Source organism: Electrona antarctica, assembly GCF_951216825.1.
Source record: "Electrona antarctica genome assembly, chromosome: 1".
Classification (NCBI taxonomy): Eukaryota; Metazoa; Chordata; class Actinopteri; order Myctophiformes; family Myctophidae; genus Electrona; species Electrona antarctica.
The window spans coordinates 61,182,300-61,203,303 of record NC_136806.1 but is presented as its reverse complement, the minus strand read 5'-3'; the positions used below and the strand labels follow the sequence as shown (position 1 = coordinate 61,203,303).

The following is a 21,004-nucleotide window of genomic DNA, read 5'->3' as shown; positions in this document are numbered from 1 at the left end:
GCGTGTGGCGCCACGCACGTGTGTGTGTGCGTGTGTGTGTGTATCATTCTGGACCCTACAGTATAGCCTCCAAGACACTATTCAGTTTTAGGATAGGCCATTGCAAGGGGGCTATGTGGGTCTGAGATAGAGACAATTAGAGCCTCTAAACTGTCTGCTGTATATGTTTGGAGACGGAGAGAGGAACGAGGGGGCTTGAGTCCCTCGGGTGATTCCGTACTAGGGGGGGGGGGGGTTATAAGACACCCAAGCTAGTCTACGCGCATTGAGGGACAGACAAGGCGGCCTACTGCTTTACAGAACATGACAGTAAGATACCTCACTATTAGTCGGACATTCCCCCCCCCCCCACTTAGAGCAAGTGCTAGAAGAAAGACTTCACATTTCAGTAATATAATGCAGATTTATCAACCTCGTCGTCATGCTTTCAAATATCTATCGATCACGTCACCTATACACGTTTTCATCTTTTTTAATACGTCTATACATGTGCTACAATGCCGTGATTGGCACGCACACAATATTGCACACTAAGTATGAAATGTCCTGCACTAGTCACTAAGCTCCCTTACTGCCAGGGAGCGGGAGATCAACATGCTTCGGACAACGACATAAGGTGGAGTATATAGAACTTTGAAGGAAAAATAAATTGCATCATAATAATAATAATCGTAATAATAATAATAATGCAAAAGTGACATAATCTGAGCGGCGAGAACCCCCGGGGGAACGATCAAGGGGCTGTAGCACCATAAAAGACATAGATACTGCCCTGGGCTGGCACTGATTAGGCCTCTACATCCACTGGACTTCACTCTGGACTGACTGCATGGGACCGGACCGGACCGGCCTGGCCTGGCCTGGCCCGGCCCGGCCTGGGCTGGCCCGGCCCGGGCTGGCCGGCTGATTGCCTGCCTGGCTCTTTCTAAGCATCCATCTCATCTCTGACAAACCGCCGTATATTTGGCTGCTCCTGATTGTTTTTCCTTTATCCTGTGATTTTAATTTGACCTTTTACATCATGGGTGCATATCCGTGTGCAGAGCCACCTGTTAACATCTCCAGATAATTCTCCAATGCTCAACACCTGAGCTGTCCACAGGCTGCAGGACCATATCCTCCTACACATTAGGGACCATTCACTCTCCCCGTGCTTTTACCAGTTCCAGGGGAACACGACTCAAAACTCAAACTCAACCCGACCCCTTCTGGGAAGCCTCCCAGCGGACTGCTTCTGGCTTCACCTTTGGTGTTTTTGGTGTTCCGCACTGTGGCTGTCCCTCACTTCTACCTATACAGTGTGCGAATGCCATGGCCCCTGGCCCCTCACTACTACCTATACAAGCACTCATAAATGAACAACGTATACAGCGGTCGAGGTCACAGAGACCATCCACGTGAGAACACGTAAACGAGTGGAGTGTATAAGGCACCAGGTTGGAGTGACGTCAGAGAGGATGCTTCGCCCGGGGCCGCTGCGGCTTCAGACTTCCAGCCGCGCCACGCACGCTCATGCATCTATTTTTTTTCCTCCTTTTTTAATGCGCCTAGTGCTCCCACAAGTGGACTGTATTCTTTTTGCAATCCGCAAACCCACCAGAGGAAAAAAAAGAAAGAAAGAAAAAACATAACCCACAGAAAACGTGGGCATCTTAAAAAGGATTTTTTTTTTTTTTTACAGCTGATTCACAAAATCATAATTAGTACATCTAAGTTAGCACTTTTTCATTTAAGTTTATATGGACATGGTGCAAGAGGGCTGTATTCAATAGTAGCATAGGGCTAAATTTATCCCGTTTGAGGTGCAAACATAGGCTATTTATTCTGAGTTCTAACCTTTATGACATGATAGAAATGCCCACTACGGTTTTTTTAGATCAAATTAAACACTATAGCCTACTTTGCCAAACTTCTTTTTTCAAAACATGAGCCTACGCATGCTGACAGGTGTGTTTACAGGCCTGTAGACTTGCGTTTCTGCAATTCATACACTTTGAGCGCTTTCATATTTATTCTGCGTACCTTTATAATAAACTATACATCTGGTATCAGATTTTGGTTTCATAAAGTCCATATACTATATATTCTCCTTGTGCTGATGTCAAATATTCGTTCCCTCCTCTGACGACCGTCATTTTAGATAATATACCTCTGATTTCGTTTTTGATTGAATCATCATAGTAGGCCTTCATCACTTGAAACCCCCCCTTTTTTCTCTCGAAATAGCTTTGATGTGTGCAAAAATCCGTCGTTTGATAGAGATATAAACACTCTGTTCATCATTGTCATGTAAATCAAGTAGGAAACAGTTCATATCTTACAGTTCAGTTCTTGATAGCAGCGGCTTACTGTTAACATGGTTGGTAAGTGGGGTGACATCCAGTAATAATGAGCGAGCAGACAGCAGAGGTGCTGATTTTTGTATGGGGTGGTGATTCCCTTGGAATTCTCTCTTTCTATTTTACAGTAAAAGTCAGATTTATTTTTCCTCTCAAAATTCATTTCTTTTTTTTTCTCTCTTTTTTTTTAAATGTTTTTGTTTGTTTGTTTGTTAGGTATTCATTTTTTTTTTTTTTTTCGATTCCAATTCTCGTCAATCGTCTTCTCCGTCGTCGCCCCCGTGCATCGGGCCCTCTGGCAGCAGTTCGGAAGCCCGCTTCTCTCTACTCCTCTCCTGGATCTTCCTCATCTCCTCCGCGTACTTGCAGAAGGTGTTGCCGAACTTGGACCACACTTTGCACGGCACCGTGATGGAGTTCCGGTACGTGGGCTTCACCTCGCTCACCCGCATGAACACGCCGTACTTGTTGGAGCCCACGTCGAAGAAGAAGCGCTTGTTGTCGACCGTCAGCGACGTGCCCTCGGGGAGCTCCGCCGGGTCCTCGTCGACGCCGTAGTCGTCGATGAGCTTGGCCAGCGCGTCGCGGAACTCGATGAGACCCTGCGCCGGCAGCGCGATGGTCTGGCCTTGTGCACTCCCCAAGCCGGGCCCCCGATTAACGGTCTGTCGGATCCTCAGGAACCGCCCCCTCTGGTTCTCTTTGAGATCCATGTAGTATTTCCGATTCTCCCGCACGAGGAACTCGCTCTTGAGCGCCCGCCGAGGCTCATCCTGCACCAGGTCCGGGTTGCTCGGGCCCAGCTGGGCGTAATGTTCGATAAAGTCCCCCAGGTAGTCGCGGAACTCCACGGCCACCGACATGGAGAGAGTGAGGCGGCTCTTGTTTCCCCCGGCCCCGACCTCGGCTATCTTGAGGAAGCGGCCTTTAGCATTCTGCTTCACGTCGAGGTAGAAGCGCTTGTTCTGGATGTCGACGCGCTTCGACGCCAGCTCCTCGGTGTCGTGCTGCAGACGAGACGCGGCGCCCATGGCGCCCGGAGGCAGCGAGCCGCCGGGGCCGCCTGCGGTGGTGGGCCCTCCGTGGTCACTGCCACTGTCTCTGTCCGCCATGATGCTACTTGCCTCCCTGCTTACCTTCCTCTCTCTCCCTCTGCCTTGCTGCTGCTGCAACCTCGACTGCCCGTCAAACCACTCCGCCGCCTCTATCGCGAGAGGAGGAACGGCCAAGGCACGGATCGAGAGAGACGAGATGGGGGGAGAGAGAAAAAAACAGAAAGCACTGTAGTCGCATTACTACTGTAGTCCCCTCGATCAGTGGGATGTGTTCAAAGCACTCGCGTTGTCTTTTGCAACGTTACACAAAATGTAACTTTATGTTTGGTGGGTCTATAGTTTGCAACTGAAGTTCACCCCCACCCGTGTAAACCTAAAACACTGCAGTCTATAACAGTAGCAGCCATAGATTAAACTAAGCTTTCGTTTTAACACTAGACATACAGTCTACTTACTGAATTGTCAAATAAATCACGGAACTAATTCTAGCTATCTGTCCGTCCGTCCGTCTGTCTGTGTAAACATTCAACAAGGATGACTCAACTTCCATTATATAAATTAAAGTTCTATAGAAATGTAAACTTATAGCCCATACAGTTGGCAATATGACATGACATTGACGGATAAGAGGGGACTGTTCAAATCAAGGCCTTCATTCAATTCAATTAAATTCAGTTACGAATGGCGGTGGCGCGCCGCTCTTGTGAAGAAAATAATCAAGAGGAAACCTCGCCCAGCTAGGCATAGATTAGCCTCGGAAACCCAAACGTTTTTATTTCCAGGGAGGCATAGATAGGCGGCCTAGATGTATATTGTTATTCTGGATCACCACTGGAACAAGAAGGTCACGGGAAGATCTGCCCCGCTGTTTCTTATTAGTTCACGTTAGTCTATTGTATTTTAATTGCTTCTAAAACGGTTCTAATTGAATCGTCTATAAATCTTTTAAATCTCTTAATTTAAAAAAAATCACACCCGTGTGAACTGAGTGGTGTAAGGTCTTATATAGACTGATCAACTGTGGTCTGACGTAATGCCTGACGTAATGAAATCACACCCGGGTGAACTGGGTGACCATAGCAACCATGCTCATTTTTTGGTGCGAACAGACACGTAAACTAACAAAGCTGAAATCACACCCGTGTGAACTGGGTGACCATAGCAACCATGCTCATTTTTTGGTACGGACAGACACGTAAACTAACAAATCACACCCGTGTGAACTGAGTGGTGTAAGGTCTTATATAGCCTGATCAGCTGTGGTCTGACGTAATGTCTGACGTAATGAAATCACACCCGGGTGAACTGGGTGACCGTAGCAACCATGCTCATTTTTTCTGCACAGACAGACAGACAGACAGTCAGACTAACAAAGCGGTTTACACCACTCAAAAAATATTATTCCAGCACCATGGCATGGACAGAGAATATAGTGTTAAAGGGGCCAAGACCACTTTTTTTTAAAGGTTTGGTTAGTTATACGGTACCTTGCAAAAATCACACCTGTGTGAAGTGAGGGGCGCTAATATACTAAAGTCAAACTCATGCTGATTAGGCGATGTAAAACAAACGGTGCAAACACAAACATTAAACGCCATTAAAGGACCACTTCACCACTTTTCAACCTATCTTCATATAATAGGTCCTCACTGATAATCATGATAAAATGGCACAAATCTTTTCTACTCGGTCTGTGTCTCATAGGAGAGCTGTGGGCAGTTCAGAAACCCGTCCACCAGTGACATCATCGATGGGGAATCCAAGCTAATAGAAACTGCAGGCTTTCTAGTCCTGAAAAGTTGCAATGCGAAAATGGAAGCTATCGTTTTCACGATAATACAAATCTAAACATTCTTTGTAAATAAATCTTGTTTAAAAAACATCTGCCTAACGATGATGTCACTGGTGGACAGGTTTTCTGAACTGCCCACAGCCCTCCTATGAGAAGCAGACAGAGTAGAAAAGAATGGTGCCATTTTATCATGATTATTAGTGAGGACCTATTATATGAAGATAGGTTGAAAAGTGGTGAAGTGGTCCTTTAACAATAAAGAGACAATATGACGTAAATGACACATTATGTCGTAAAGTTTCCCTTCATTGTCAATGCGTTAACAAAACAAACATTGAACTAACTAGAACTGCAATCTGTCGAGTGCCTATACTTGTGTGTTGCACTAGCCGATTCGACTGGTATCAACCGACAAGACCGCAGTTATCAGTTAGGATCAGCACAACTTTTTCGGACGAGTATGGGCATGCTCTGCCGACCCAACGGCTCAGTCGGTAGTTCTCCGTGATTATTTCTCTTGATAATCACTGATGTCCTGGTCAAGGCTTCCCCCTGGTGGACGTGTCATTTCCAACTATTGTCGGCGCATGGAAACTAGGAGCTACTAATATATACTATTCTCTGCCTATCGGGACGCAACTCGGACGGCGCTGAGTCGGGTCTGGTGGCCTTCGCAACGCTCGGCACGGCGACTCGCTCGGCTAGCGCCTCGCTCGGCGGTGCCTCACGTAGCTCAAGGCCACCAGACACGGCGCGCCTCCGTCAGGACATCAGTGATTATCAAGCGAAATAATCACGGAGAACTACCGACTGAGCCGTTGGGTCGGCAGAGCATGCCCATACTCGTCCGAAAAAGTCGCACTGATCCTAACTGATAACTGCGGTCTTGTCGGTTGATACCAGTCGAAACGGGTGGTTGCACACCAGTAGGCCATAATGGCCTACTAGTGCGCAAGCACTAGGATTTGAGTGACTGCTACGAACTCTCAAATCAGAGCCCGTCTGTAAAACATTGAAATGATATGTACCAATGCCAGGGTATAACTGGCTCTCGATGGTGATGTAATAAAGGTAGGTTTCAGATTACACATGTATACATAGAGGCATTACCTTTAATCCACCCGACAATGAAACATAAAGGTACATATCTTCATATAAACAGTACAACTTACATATATACATGTAAGTTGTATAGGCCTACCGGTATATGTCATTTGTAAGTTGATGAGTAGTATACTGTGCATGGTTACTTGGGTTGTTTTATGCGTATGCCGTGGCTGCATGATTCTGAGAGTGACGTAATGAAGATATGTACCAATGCCAGGGTATAACTGGCTTTCGATGGTGACGTAATAAAGATATGTTTCAGTGTCGGGTGCATTAAAGGTAATGCCTATATACATGTATGTAATCTGAAACATATATATATACATACATATATATATATATATATATATATATATATATATATATATATATATATATAATATACATACACACACACACACACACACACACACACACACACACAGTAGCCTAGTGTATAGGCTACATTATTCCTTCTCACACATGTCAAACACAATAAAAGTCATCCCCGTTCACATGATACAGCATTTAAGATGACAAACCATGCTGTCAGAGAAGAATGAACCTGGGGTGAGACAATTTCCTCTGTCCATGGTCCTGCAATTTCAGAACCATGGACAGAAGTTCAGCCTCTCGGCGAGGGGGTGCTGCGAGAGTGAACGTCATACTGGTGGTGAAATCGAAGGCCTATATTGGTTAATTCATTAAGTGAGCCTTGGGTCTAAAGCACAACACCTAACTGAAAAGGCCACAGCCTTACATTATTGCGTATATCAATGCCGTAATTGAGTCATGCATTGTGTTGTTCTGCATTCTCTACATTTCGCACCTGCAGGGTGCTTTATATAATTCTCAAAGAATTATATGTCCTCAAAAAGCAACGTTCAGCACCGTGTAAAAGAGCTTTTTGACCTCTATCGAAGGGCGATTCATGAGCTCTGCATGCTATGTTGAAAGAGAGGGAAAGGCGAATCTTGTGAATGACTTGATTGATGGATGGAGGGAGGGATCCGGTGTGGTGATAGAGAGGGAGGAGGGGAACTTGTGGCCACCGTAAAAAGCCTGAGCATTATTTCGCAGAGCTTACGTTTCATTGGTGGAGATGCGTTCGGTGGAAATGTTGTTTTATTAGCTGTAGCTGAGCAGGATATAGCCTATAGGAAACTATACCATGGCAGAATCCTCCTGTGACCTATCACAATGTTATAGCACATTAAGGCTATATACATTCTGCAATTATTGTGAATTGCTATAACCTGCATGATTGTAAATGTCATGGTATTGGTCTCTTACGTATACGGTGCTGTGTGAGCCATTCACAAACATCTCCCAAAACCTAGTGCTATATATGTTGTCGAATCCATTGAGAGAATTTCGCAGCGTTAGTCATCGCCACAACTATGCGCAGTGTGCTCGGTGTGCTAACCTATAGCCTCTTAGTGCAACACTGGGGGAGCTGAAAAGGCTATAGGCTATATACAGAAGACGCATTCTGTGTGGCTGCGTGCTTGCCTGGAGGCTATGCGTGTTTTGGGCTGAAGAAGCGTTGCATGCCCGCAAGACCTCATTCTTGAACAAAAGTCGAACATGATGCCGTCGTGCGGTGGCGTGCGTGCTGCTGCTGGGTCGGTGTGTGCGCGTGCTGATGTGCGTCGGGGCGGCCGGTGTTGCCCCGGTCATTAGACTGTTTGCGCAGGACGTGCACGGCGAGCCGCGACGACGCCAGTGACCGGGCAGGTGATGTTTGCTCACGTATACAGCCGCTCGCGTCTGAGGGGTGCAGCGGACGCGGCTGGAGGAGGAGGGTGCAGCGCGCTGTTGCATCGCCTCGCCGGATAATCGCTATCTCATCCCCCGTTTTTTGTTTTTGGTTGTTGTTGTTTTTTGTTTTGTTTTGTGGTTTAAACAACAGAAAGGATTTTGGGGCGTTGTTGTTGTTGTTGTTGGACTCTTTTGATCGCCAGTGGACAAAAGGACCCGACCTTTACATATTATGTGCTTATCATCCCATTTCTGTGCGCGCAATCTCTAACGGGTTTTTTCTTCTCCCCCTTTCGGCGAGGCAATGCGCCCACCCATGCGATGCTAGCCTATTAGTTGGAGAGAGAGAGAGAGAGAGCGAGAGAGAGAGAGAGAGAGAGAGCGAGCGCGAGAGAGAGAGAGAGAGAGAGAGAGAGAGAGAGAGATTCCATGTAAGAGGCGATTGGGAGCTGAAGCTAATTTACGAGTCCTCCTGTTTTGCGTTTGCGAGGAAAGGGAGAAAAGCGGGGGGGGAGGGTGGTGGCGGCGGCGGCGGTGGTGGTGGTGGTGGACTGGTGCTGCTGAAGGAGAATGCAGCAATCCCATCTTTTAAGCATGCAGAAGAAGCGGGCCGTTTCCGGTTGTTAAAGAGGCTGCTGGTACTGTACTGTCCACCCCTATACATATACATACATACTAAGCCGAGGCAGCAGAGCAGCCTGCCGTATGGATGGATGGGGAGAGAACAGCGACATGAAGAAGACACCGATGGCATGGACACTTCCGCAAGGTCCGCTCCTCCTGCTGTCTCTCTCTTCCAGCTCGCTCCTCCGACGCCCAGCAGCAGCACTGCAGCAGCAGCACCACTGCACACTAGGCTGACGACGCGCCGGCAATGAGGCTTGATCCGGTGCACTTCTCCATGCTGGTCATCGGGGTCTCCTTCGCCTGCTACGCCCCGAGTCTCAACTCGCTGCAGGACCAGGCGTACCGAGCCGCCGTGGTCATCGAGGGCGAGGTGGTGCGCTCCCTGTCCCCGGAGAACAACGCCTCGAGCAGCGGCGGCACTAGCACCAGCTCCCCCCCGCCCCGGCCGGGGGAGCCGTACAGCGTGAATGTCAAGGTGCTGGACGTGTGGCCCGTCAACAGCGGCGGCCTCGAGCGGGAGCAGCTCGTGACCGTCGGGGACTTTGGCGCCGAGGCCCCGGCGTGCACCACCGCGGTGGAGGAGGACCACAGGTACATCTTTTTCATGGACCCCACGGGCGAGCCCCTCGTGTTTAAGGCATCGTACGCGCCCCTGGACGCCACCGAGTTGCCGGAGCTGAAGAAAGACGTGGACCGAGTGTTGTGCGAGGACTGCGGTAAGTTTTGGAGGTGTTTTTTTTAGTATACCTGCTATAAGGCTATATAGGATCGCGCTATAAAGGCAACACAATGCTGAGATGGTGATGTAAGGAGAGTCACCCTTGCGTGTGCGTGTGTGTGTGTGTGTGTGTGTGTGTGTGTGTGTGCGTGCGCGCGCGCGCGCGTTTTAGATTGACGCTCCAATCCTCCATAACCCGGTCACCCATAATGAAATGAGAAGCATGGGCCGTGTGTGAATGTACTGTAGGCTTAGGCTATGTAGGCTTTGCCACATGCACTTGTGTGTACTGTGTATATACAAGTATATGTAGGCCTATGTATTGTAGTTGTTAGTATGTGTATGTATGTATGTATGTATATGTGTGTGTGTGTGTGTGTGTGTGTGTGTGTGTGTGTGTGTGTGTGTGTGTGTGTGTGTGTGTGTGTGTGTGTGTGTGTGTGTGTGTGTGTGTGTGTGTGTGTGAGAGAGAGAGAGAGAGAGAGAGAGAGAGAGAGAGAGAGAGAGAGAGAGAGAGAGAGAGAGAGAGAGACAGACAGACAGACAGACAGACAGACAGACAGACAGACAGACAGACAGACAGACAGACAGACAGAGTGACAGTGGATTTTAAGGACAAAATACATGCAGAAGTTGAAGCAACGTCCAGTATTAGATGATGACTAGCTGGCAGGCATTGCTTCCATTAGTGAGTGTATTGGAAGTTCACTAATAAATAGGCCTCCTGTAGTCGACTGGACTCCATTTCCAATAAGATACTGCATCACCATTATGGTCACATATAGATGGAACATGTCAGGCCAAATCCAGGTCAGCGTGACATGGGACGTGCATTATATGTGAACTCTCCTTTTGCATTCACTGTGGCAAGTGTTGTTTTTGGCAGCAAATTTGGATTTTAGTCATAGTCTTTTGAATAGTTTATTTAGTTTTAGTCACATTTTAGTCACCTGGAATGTGTTAGTCTCGTTTTAGTTGACTAAATGTCATGAGATTTTAGTCGACTAAATCTACGGTTGATTTAGTCGACTAAAATGTATTTTGGTGGGCATTGATGCCGTCGTAAGGACTGTTTTTACACTTGCTGAAAATAGCCGATCTACAAGCCCACAACGCGTCGCAGCGCGACGCGTTGTGAGCTTGTAGATCTGCTATTTTCAGCATGCAACCAAGTGTAAAATGACTTATACTGGATCTCTTGTCCACTAGTCCCTTCCTAACATTTTAGTCTAGTTTTTTGTTGACGAAATTGTCAGTATATTTAGTCTTAGTTTTAGTCATCATAGCACAGTTTTAATTTAGTTTCCATTTAGTTTTCTTCAGTGGAAAAAGGTAGTTGACGAACATTTTTCGTCTTAGTTTTAGTCGACGAAAACAACACTGATGTGAACTCTCCTTTTGCATTCACTGTGGCAATATGTTACACGGCAACAACGCACAGCAGTATAACAACACCATGATAGATGAAGCCCTCTTTTAACGAGATTAAAAAGAAAGAACACACACGTTATTAGAGTTTCTTATTCTCTCGATATTGTGGGTCCGATGCCGATCCCAATGTTAGATAGTCCTATAGTCCTGTTGTTTATACCGATGTTTTTGTAAAAAGAAAAAAGGTGCAAAATCTCAAAATCACAACCGATCGAAGCTTTTATTTGAGAACATTGACCTTATATAGGGGCACGCATCTTCAACCTTATCGGCATATAACTATATACTGTATATATATAACATAAATGCTCATAATAACAAATTACACCTCACTATCTTCGACAGGCAGCCTCTGTAGACATTTTTAAAGCTCAGCTCAAGACCCACTTCTACACCCTTGCTTTTAATTGATTTATTTGTCTTTTTAAAAAAAATGTTATTCATGTCCTCACTGTATTGTTTATGCCCTGCCTTTCTTTTCTTTTTTTGTGTAAAGCACTTTGAGCTGCATTTCATGTCATGAAAGGTGCTATACAAATAAAGTTTTATTATTATTTATTATTATTATTATGGGTCTCATTGGTGTGTGCTACAGTATACGGGGCTGTGGACAGTTCAGAAAGCTGCCTAATACCAATTATATCACCAGTGGGGATTCCAAGCTAACAGAACACACATCCGTTCTCTTCCTGTAAAGTTAGCGTGCTGAAATTGCCATTGTCTGGCATTCATAAAAAAAAATCACACCCTTGTGAAGTGAGATAAGAGCGCCCTCTTATCATCATCATACATCTCATTCCATGCTCAGGCCAATCAAATCATCACTACGAGGTATATATACCGGTACGCACATTTCTCAGCCAATCGAATCATCGCTATGGGGTACACACATACACACAAAGCTGGGCATGGGAGCGGCTAGCGCTCCTCAACAATAATACATGAAATATTGTTTAAAGGTACCAAACCTTCCTACCGATGATGTCACTGGTATAGGTTCATGATTAATGTCCACACTCTTCCTCTGAGACTACGGAGAGAGCAGAGTAGTATAAAAGAGAGTAATGACACTCCCGTTGACTCTCATTGTAACAATGGAATGCGGAAGTGCTCATTCTATCTCAACGGAATAGTTCCAGCCATAGGAGCAATGTTTGGAACTATCGCCCATGGGCACCCGCTTTGCGGCGAGATCAAAGCGTGTCACCACTCTCTTACTACATTACTCTGGGAGAGAGTAGACAGAAATTGTGTCATCTTACAATTAAGCATCAGTGAGGACCCTGGAAGACGGGTTGAAAATGTGAAAAGTGGTCTTTTAAGCGACCACTTAAACTTTAAGCATATATATATAGGGCATAGCAGTAGCGTAAACTGAACTTAATTTTTATTGCCACAAAGAACGGCCAATATTTCGGGCTCTAATGTCAGGCTCTAGTCCAAATTGAACTTCTCAGCATCTCCCCAACTAAAATAACACAGATGACACTCAGCTCCATATTGAACCGTGAGGATGTCCTATTAGGTTGAGTGCAGTGCAGTCAGTGTAGGGTATTCACTCTGCTGATCACAATGGCACTACTCACTACACTCAGAGCAGATGCATAAAATACTCCTGAAAGGAATATATCGACTTATGGGTATGTAAGCCATTTGATCTACTTGCCATTGTTTAATGAGAAGATTGGTAGCAGCTTCCCCTTCTTTGTATTTAGTATAGAGCATTACGGTGAAAGGGGGAAAGGTGAAAGCTGGGTCGTATCAACCAGTAAACATCTTAGACATGTAACATTGTGTCAGCAATTCAGCATACCACACTGGACATACCAATGGTGAAACTGCTACCTCTCTCAATTAATGCACAGACAGCTTAAAGGAGCATTCAGTGATTTGGGTGATTTGGACCCCCCCCCCCGGTCCGCCCCGGTAACACATGCACACACTACAGTGGGGTGACACGCAACAAAGCCAAAAACAGCACGCACACCAAGGCCTGCCCCCACTCGATCATGATTGGAGGAAGGCCCCTCTCATCCTGATTGGATGAAGACTTGGCCACCTATCCAAAAACGAAACCTAAGGTTTCTTTGACCCCCGGGGGTTAACTGGGGACAGGGAGGAACTCCTTATATGGTCAGCACACTCTATAGTAGGGAGGATTATCGCAATAAAACAAATAAAGAGGTGATATTTGAATCAAGTGAAATCACTGAATATACCTTTAAATGTCTTCTAACTAATTGTAAACCAAAAGTGTATAGTTATACCACTTATACCATAATTTGTCCAATTTGTGTACTCGGAATAATAATGTCAAGACTCTTTGAAACGTGTGAATGTCTAATTATGTGCAAGCACCAGAGCAACCAATATACATTTAAATGAATGATATTAAAGTAACCAGTAAAGACGCCCTGAGGGCAAGAAGCGACCTCGCCTCGCTGAAACAACAGAGCTTCTTAATACGGCACAGTTAAGAAGCAGGAGCTAAACTATTATTAATCTGGTGTCCGTGAGGTCAGATGTAGAGTTGCTGGCCGGCTCCATATATACAGATCTATAGGTGATGATCCAGTCTTCTCCATGTATGGCTATCCAGGGTTTGATGAGGCCCTAAGGTGGCGAGGTTGCGCTGAAACAACAGAGCTTCTTAATGCGGTACAGTTAAAAAGCAGGAGCTAAACTATTAATCTGGTGTCCGTGAGGTCAGATGTAGAGTTTTTTTTTCCAACAATATGTTCACTGTTACAATTTGACATAACGTAACAAAATAACAAAACGTACATGTCAGATGTAGAGTTGCTGGCCGGCTCCATAAATGCAGATCTAGGTATTGATCCAGTCTTCTCCATGTAGTGCCCACCTATAGTTATTATGTCTGTGTCCCTTTTATGCCCATATATGGAGTTCTTTGTCAGGCATGCCCAAATATGGAGTCTATGCAGTTGTCAGAACACCATTGTAGTGTCAGAACAGGCCAGCTCCAATATGGAGATATAGGGGTGATCAGGTGTGATCAATTGGCTCATTTGGGCCCTGGGCAGAGGCTGGGCAGAGGCTTTCTGGACAACCGTGGGTTGCCCAGCATGCATTGCAGGCAGTCTAATAAGGCAGTGGTTTTCAACCAGTTGGTCCGGGGACCAACAGTGGTCCTTGAGGAGGTTCCAGGTGGTCCCCAGCTAAATGATGGAGAGAGTTGGTATTGGTAACCAAATGGAGCCCTTAGAGATCTTTAACTCTTGAGAGCGTAAAATGAAACCAAATGGACCCTTATGGGTCCATTTGGTTTCATTTTACGCTCTCAAGAGTTAGAAGAATTGTTATTTTGATCAACATTTGCCTGTTATCTCTCTTAATGGTACAGTACCACATCAATACAGCATGGAATTGTGGACGAAGTCTTATCCAACGACAACAAAATATTCTACGCTTTGGGTCTGAGAGGCATCAAATGACGTCATGGACGCAAAACAAATTTCAGTGAAAGCTGACAATAAGTTGTATCGTATCGTATCGTATCTTAAATGGTGGTCCGTGGCTCAAAGGCCGAATAAATAATGGACCTTGATATGAAAAGGTTTGAGAACCACTGTAATAAGGCACGATGTAGGCCTGCTCTGATTATTGTTCTTTCTTAGATACATTGACAGTTTCTGCCTCAAATAGCTTCACTTGATCTGCGAATGTGCTCCTGTATCTCTGAAGTATCATGTAATCTCTATTTTATTTTATTTTTTCTTTCTTTCTTTCTTTCTTTCTTTCTTTCTTTCTTTCTTTCGTTCTTCAATTTAGCTGTACATTATTATGGTTTGCCACATGGCTGACCTTGTGTCATTCAACTTCAAAGCGTGTGCGATAGAGAGAGAGAGAGGGAGAGAGAGAGAGAGAGAGAGAGAGAGAGGGAGAGAGAGAGAGAGGGAGGGAGAGAGAGAGGGAGATGAGAGGGAGAGAGAGAGAGAGAGAGAGAGAGAGAGAGAGAGAGAGAGAGAGAGAGAGGGAGAGGGAGAGGGAGAGGAGAGGGAGAGAGAGGGAGAGAGGGAGAGGGAGAGGGAGAGGGAGAGAGAAGGAGAGGGAGAGGGAGAGGGAGAGGGAGAGGGAGAGGGAGAGGGAGAGAGAGAGAGAGAGAGAGGGAGGGAGGGAGGGAGAGAGGGAGAGAGAGAGAGAGAGAGAGAGAGAGAGAGAGAGAGCGAGAGAGAGAGAAGGAAAGGGATTGAAAGATCTTTGGTGAGATCATTTGTCATATCACATACATTGTATATTTCCAAATGTGATCTGATTGATTCAGATCCCCTTCCTAATGTTTACTTCTCAACCAACTCTAACACCGGGGCTCCACCGGGCGCGTCAGCGTCGCGTCTCCGTCACCGTCAGGGAATGTTCCCTTTTTGAGTGGTGTAAACCACTCCTACAACTGGCTTTTTTGTGCAGAAAAAATGAGCATGGTTGCTATGTTCACCCTGTTGTAATGACGTAATGAAATCACACCCGGGTGAACAGGGTGAACATAGCAACCATGCAAATTTTTTCTGCACAAACAAAGCCAGGTAATGAAATCACACCCGGGTGTGATTTCATTACGTCAGACATGATTTCATTACGTCAGACAGACCTTACACCACTCAGTTCACACAGGTGTGATTTTTAATCAATGAAGGGTGGCTCCACTGCCCGCGTTGCGTGACATTAACGCGTGCATTAAAATTGAACCGGTGCGTTTTTTGACGCACGCGACGGAGACGCAACGCGTCCGGTGGAGCCCTGGCGTAAGGGTTCCTTCCCTTATCAGTTTGACGGACGCTAATTGTTTAATCCAGTGTTCCACCGCGCGTAAAACGCTATACCCGACATTTGTTTAATGCGTTTAATTCGCCGTTTTAAAATAATTAAAAAGAAACATTGGATTTATCCGGGACCTGATGACGAGGCCGTCGCGTTATGATGACGAAACCGGAAATCAAGTCATCATCTGGGCTGCTAGGCTAGGGCTTCTGGGAAATTGAACCCAATGCAAGTGGACGGGGGGTTTGTTTGGACTACAACTTGCTCTGTGGTCTCGTTCCGCATTGTCATGGCCGCTGGTGCGTCTGATCATAAAAAGCCGACGGACCATTTTTCGCCGGATTTTCGTGGTTGAAAGCTGCAAATACTTCAGCGTATGCTCTAAAGGTAATAAAACAATCTCGGCAGCGTAGAATATTTGATTAAATAGCGGGTAAAGCGTTTTATGGAGTTAACCCATTCAGGACGGGAACACCTTTTGGGGTTCTTGTTGATATCTACAGTAGCAACATTCGGCCTCAGTCCTAAAATGGGTTAAAAGGCAAGTTTGGTGATTTTAGTCCTATAATAAATCGTCGTGTCGTGTCCTCCAAAAACAAGAAAATCTTCTTTCAATTATTTGACTTTAATGAAATACGAGGCTAACGATCACAACAACCAAACAAACCGACAAACTAGCCTAACCCTGGAACGGCTTGACCTTGACCCATTTAGGCCTGACCTCAACATTTAAAAGAATTCTTCTAAATCCTCCAGTTTTCTGAAATAAATATTTTCACAATTTTTCAAAAATAGCAGACCTACAAGCTCGTAGCGCGCCACTCGGTGGCGCGCTATGAGCTTGTAGATCTGCTATTTTTCAATAGCTAAATTATAACATAATGTTTAAAACACACACAGTATCACAGTCCCGACCATAACACAGTTAAGTGTCCCACTGGGACGCTACAATATTGTCACGTCATATTCAAATATTGGTACATGGAGCCCGGTAGACTCTCTACCGGGCACTAGGATGGCTGAAAAAGGTTCTATGCTCTGTCTGCTTTCTCAGCTGTAAAGGTGGCTTCTTGGTCACGCACCTGCATAATAATGCTTTCACAGAGTTTTCTTTGTTTAGTTCTTTTGACTATTTTGCTGGTTTGGAATGTTTGCAGCAAGACACTATAAATAGGTGATTGCTGCTTCAACGAGCAGTGGACTATATGGAGGTACAGATATGCTAAAGTCTTAAAATCACAGAACTCTAACCTTCAATAGAAATAAACTAAGATTGAGCAATATAATCATTGCATGTAAATGCTCCTTTTTCTGGAACTATGGTGCAACAACAATAACACTGTATGATCCTTGTTTGGTTGATGACCAAGTTAAGGATCTATAGATCCTATGTGTGAGACACATATGTGTTTAATCAAGTGCACAGTTTATTGTAAATGTGTGCCGTGTATGTGTGCGTTAGGGCATTCACTTCTAGTCATTTTTACTAGTTGACTAGTTGCCTAGTTTACTAGTCGACTAGTCGACTAGTTGTTTAACTACCTATTAAGTAAAAAATAAAATAAATTCTTTTTTTAAATAAATATTTGTACATTGAAAAACTGTGTACATGGTGACTATAACTATAATCTACCTGATCTTGAGGCCTACAAAATCGGGGGAAAAAAAACAAACAAAAAAAAAAACTTTGTTTTCTTTTCTTCTTATCAACTAGTACCATCAAGGTCGACTAGTGGATTTACTGGTCGACTAGTGGATTTACTAGTCGACTAGTAAACTAGTCGACTAGTTGCTTAATGCCCTAGTGTGCGTGCCATGATCATTAATGTTTAAACATGATACTGCAGATGACCTCGTGATTGCACTCGTTCCAAGCATTCCAAGCATCCAAACTAGGACACACATCTTACAACACAGCTTGAAATCCTTGTTTAAAGGTCTAGCTATAGCTAGCGGGTCAAAAAATAATGTGACATACCGTTGCCCCATACCCAGGATTTAGACATTTTGATTCAGATTTGGGCTCAGGGACAGGAGATCATAAGATTCATAACAGTGACCATAATAATGACGCGCAACAACAAGTAAGTACTCCGTCAAAAGCCACACACATCAGCCAACTTTATTACCACCACCTGGCGTGTACAGACAGCCATCCTGTAACAAGGTTACAAGTTTGAGTCCACTCATTCACAGCCCCGTTTCCAGTTTTACAAGACACGGAACCACCTGCTACCCACTCAATTTGGGATAAGAGCATCAGCTATGTAGGTTTCCATGAAGCTAGCTTTGACATGGTATGCATACTGTACCATTCCTATTATGAACCCATTTTGACCTGAGATCAGATTAAAAAAATGTTGTTCTACATCCTGACAGTTTTCTGAAAAAGCTATGTTTCTATGTCAGTCGTTCTTCGATTTTTCAAAAATAGCAGACCTACAAGCTCGTAGCGCGCCACTCGGTGGCGCGCTATGAGCTTGTAGATCTGCTATTTTTCAATAGCTAAAGCATAACATAATGCTAACACCAAAAGGGGTTCCCGCCCCAAATGGTTAATGAATGTTTGTACTGGTGAGGTTTTCTGTTTCCAGACAAAGGAGAAATCTACAGTCAAAAGCCAGTTCATTTAACTGCACAAATTGCAATCCCACCAAATGCTCACATCATATACATAGCATTGTGTCTCTTTGCACATACAGTACACACTACAAAGTATGCTCTAGGGCATTAAAGGAGCATTCAGTGATTTGGGTGATTTGGAAAACCACCCAGTCCGCCCCGGTAACAAAATGTGCACATGCACGCTCTACAGTGGGGGGAAGTACAACAGGCCAACAGCATGTGCACCAAGGCTCAGTCATGATTGGAGGAAGGCCCCTCTCCTCCTGATTGGATGAAGGCTTTGCCACCCACCACCAAAACTGAAACTAGGGTTTTTTGACCCCAGGGGCTCACTGGGGACAGGGAGGAACTCCTTATATGGTCAGCACACTCTATAGTAGGGAGGATTATCCAAAAAAAAAAAGAAAAAATAAGTGGTATTTGAATGAAGTGAAATCACTGAATATACCTTTAAGCAACTAGTCGACTAGTTTACTAGTCGACTAGTAAATCCACTAGTCAATCTTGACTAGTGGATTTTTTTTTTTACATAATAGGTAGTTAAACAACTAGTCGACTAGTAAACTAGGCAACTAGGCAACTAGTCAACTAGTGTCAACGTCCTCAATATGTCAGTAGTATGTCACTGCATTGTTGTTTTGTTGTCTCATATAATTTTGTCAACATTTATTCCTATACATGTGTTAGTAAGTAATCCAACCACTATAACAGTGCGTTTTAACAGGAAAACAACGGCGAGCGACACTTGCATTTCATTGGCTATCGCCCACTATCACCGGACGATGTCGGCCCAAAAGATGAATTATTTTCATCTTTTCGGGCGACGTTCCTCCGCCTACTGTTGGCCTGCTATCGCCGCCGTTCGCCGGTAGTTGCCGGGTCCCCATAGACAAATAAATGCACTTCCGGAACATTCGTCTGGCTGGCAAAATGTACTGTTACTTCTGCAATTAGATTTCAATGAGCCATAACTTGACATGTAAGTTGCGTGCTTGCTCAGACCGATGAGAGGGCACATTGATTAGAGTTTGCCACAAGCTGGTATAATATGACTGTGTCATGTCTTGTTTCTTGGTGCCTGTGTGTATTTCGTGCCCTCTCTGTCTCTCTTTCATCCCCCGTGTCCCATCTCTGTCCCTTTGTCCATGCATCCCCTTCCCCTCTATCCTGTCATATCATCACGCGAGCACGCACGCACACGCTCACGCACGCAGACACACAGACACACACACCATCTGATGACCATTATGTTATAGGTCATCACAGTCATCACAGTCTACACACACACAGATACACACACACACACACACACACAGACAGACAGACAGACAGACAGACAGACAGACAGACAGACAGACAGACAGACAGACAGACAGACAGACAGACAGACAGACAGACAGACAGACAGACAGACAGACAGACAGACAGACAGACAGACAGACAGACAGACAGACAGACAGACAGACAGACAGACAGACAGACAGACAGACAGACAGACAGACAGACAGACAGACACAGCCATGCCAGTGAGTTTGTTGCTGCTATACTGCAGATGTCCCAGCATGCCATCGTTAGCAGGGAGATATGAGGCTGCTGTAAATTATGCACACGGAATAACAGAAGGCTGAGGTTTTCTCCCCTCTGTTTGTGTGTGTGTGCGTGCATGCGTGTGTGTGTGCGTGCGTGCGTGCATGCATGTGTGGGGGTGTGTCCGTCCTGTTGCCTGTATTGTATATAGGCTGTCTGTGGTGATTTGTGTCCTCACTACATAATATTGATCAGCTTTTCTCTAGTTTACTGCGTGTGTGTGTGTGTGTGTGCGCGCGCGCACGCGCGCGTGTGTGTGCGTGTGTGTGCGACTGAGTGTGCGACTGTGTGTATGTGTGTGTGCGCGTGCACGTGTGTGTCAATCCCAATGAGTACTATGGCCCACCAGGGATTGCTAGCTCTGGTCCATTCCACTACGCACACACACACACACACACACACACACACACACACACACACACACACACACACACACACACACACACACACACACACACACACACACACACACACACACACACACACACACACACACACACACACACACACACACACACACACACACACACACACACACACACACACACACACACACACACACACACACACACACACACAGCGGTATATATACCAGCAGATATCAATGCTTAGTGATGATGATTTGACGACCCAAGTTCATGTCATTCAGTGAGTGGTACTACAGGCATGCAGGTTGACGTGCGTGAGACACAACTATGCCCACACCACACCACAGCTTGTGAATAATGTATCAGCACTCACCTCGCCCAGAAGTCCCTTAGCCCATTTTGGGCAGGAACCCCTTTTGGTGTTAGCATTATGTTATGCTTTAGCTATTGAAAAATAGCAGATCTACAAGCTCGTAGCGCGCCACCGAGTGGCGCGCTACAAGCTTGTAGGTCTGCTATTTTTGAAAAATCGAAGAACGACTTAGAAACATAGCTTTTTCAGAAAACTGTCAGGATGTATAGAAGACATTTTTAGAATCTGATCTCAGGTCAAAATGCGTTAACAGGCCCAGCCCTGCATCACGTGGCTCTGTTTGTGAATGAGACACATGCACGCGCGCACACACACACACACGCACGCGCACACGCACGAGCGTGCGCACGCGCACACACACACACACACACACACACACACACACACACACACACACACACACACACGTTTCTGTACATGCATGCAGATTATATACAGCAACACATATACCACCCACACATTT

At 45.4% G+C, this 21,004-nt stretch overlaps 2 protein-coding genes across 2 annotated transcripts in view; one reads left to right on the top strand and one right to left on the bottom strand.

Moving 5' to 3' along the window:
• Window positions 1–344: 344 nt before the first annotated feature.
• Window positions 345–3,542, bottom strand: purab (purine-rich element binding protein Ab). The gene has a single exon (XM_079508645.1). It carries the CDS (start codon window positions 3,449–3,451, stop codon window positions 2,594–2,596), a length of 858 nt encoding a protein of 285 aa, XP_079364771.1. The 5' UTR covers window positions 3,452–3,542; the 3' UTR covers window positions 345–2,593.
• A 5,365-nt stretch (window positions 3,543–8,907) lies between these two features.
• nrg2b (neuregulin 2b) overlaps window positions 8,908–21,004 on the top strand; it is a gene marked incomplete at both ends in the record, with an annotated part of 81,233 nt that continues 69,136 nt past the window's right edge. Inside the window, one exon of the mRNA XM_079497610.1 lies at window positions 8,908–9,376. Within this exon, the coding sequence (XP_079353736.1) occupies window positions 8,908–9,376 (469 nt within the window). The remainder of the gene's footprint in view (window positions 9,377–21,004) is intronic.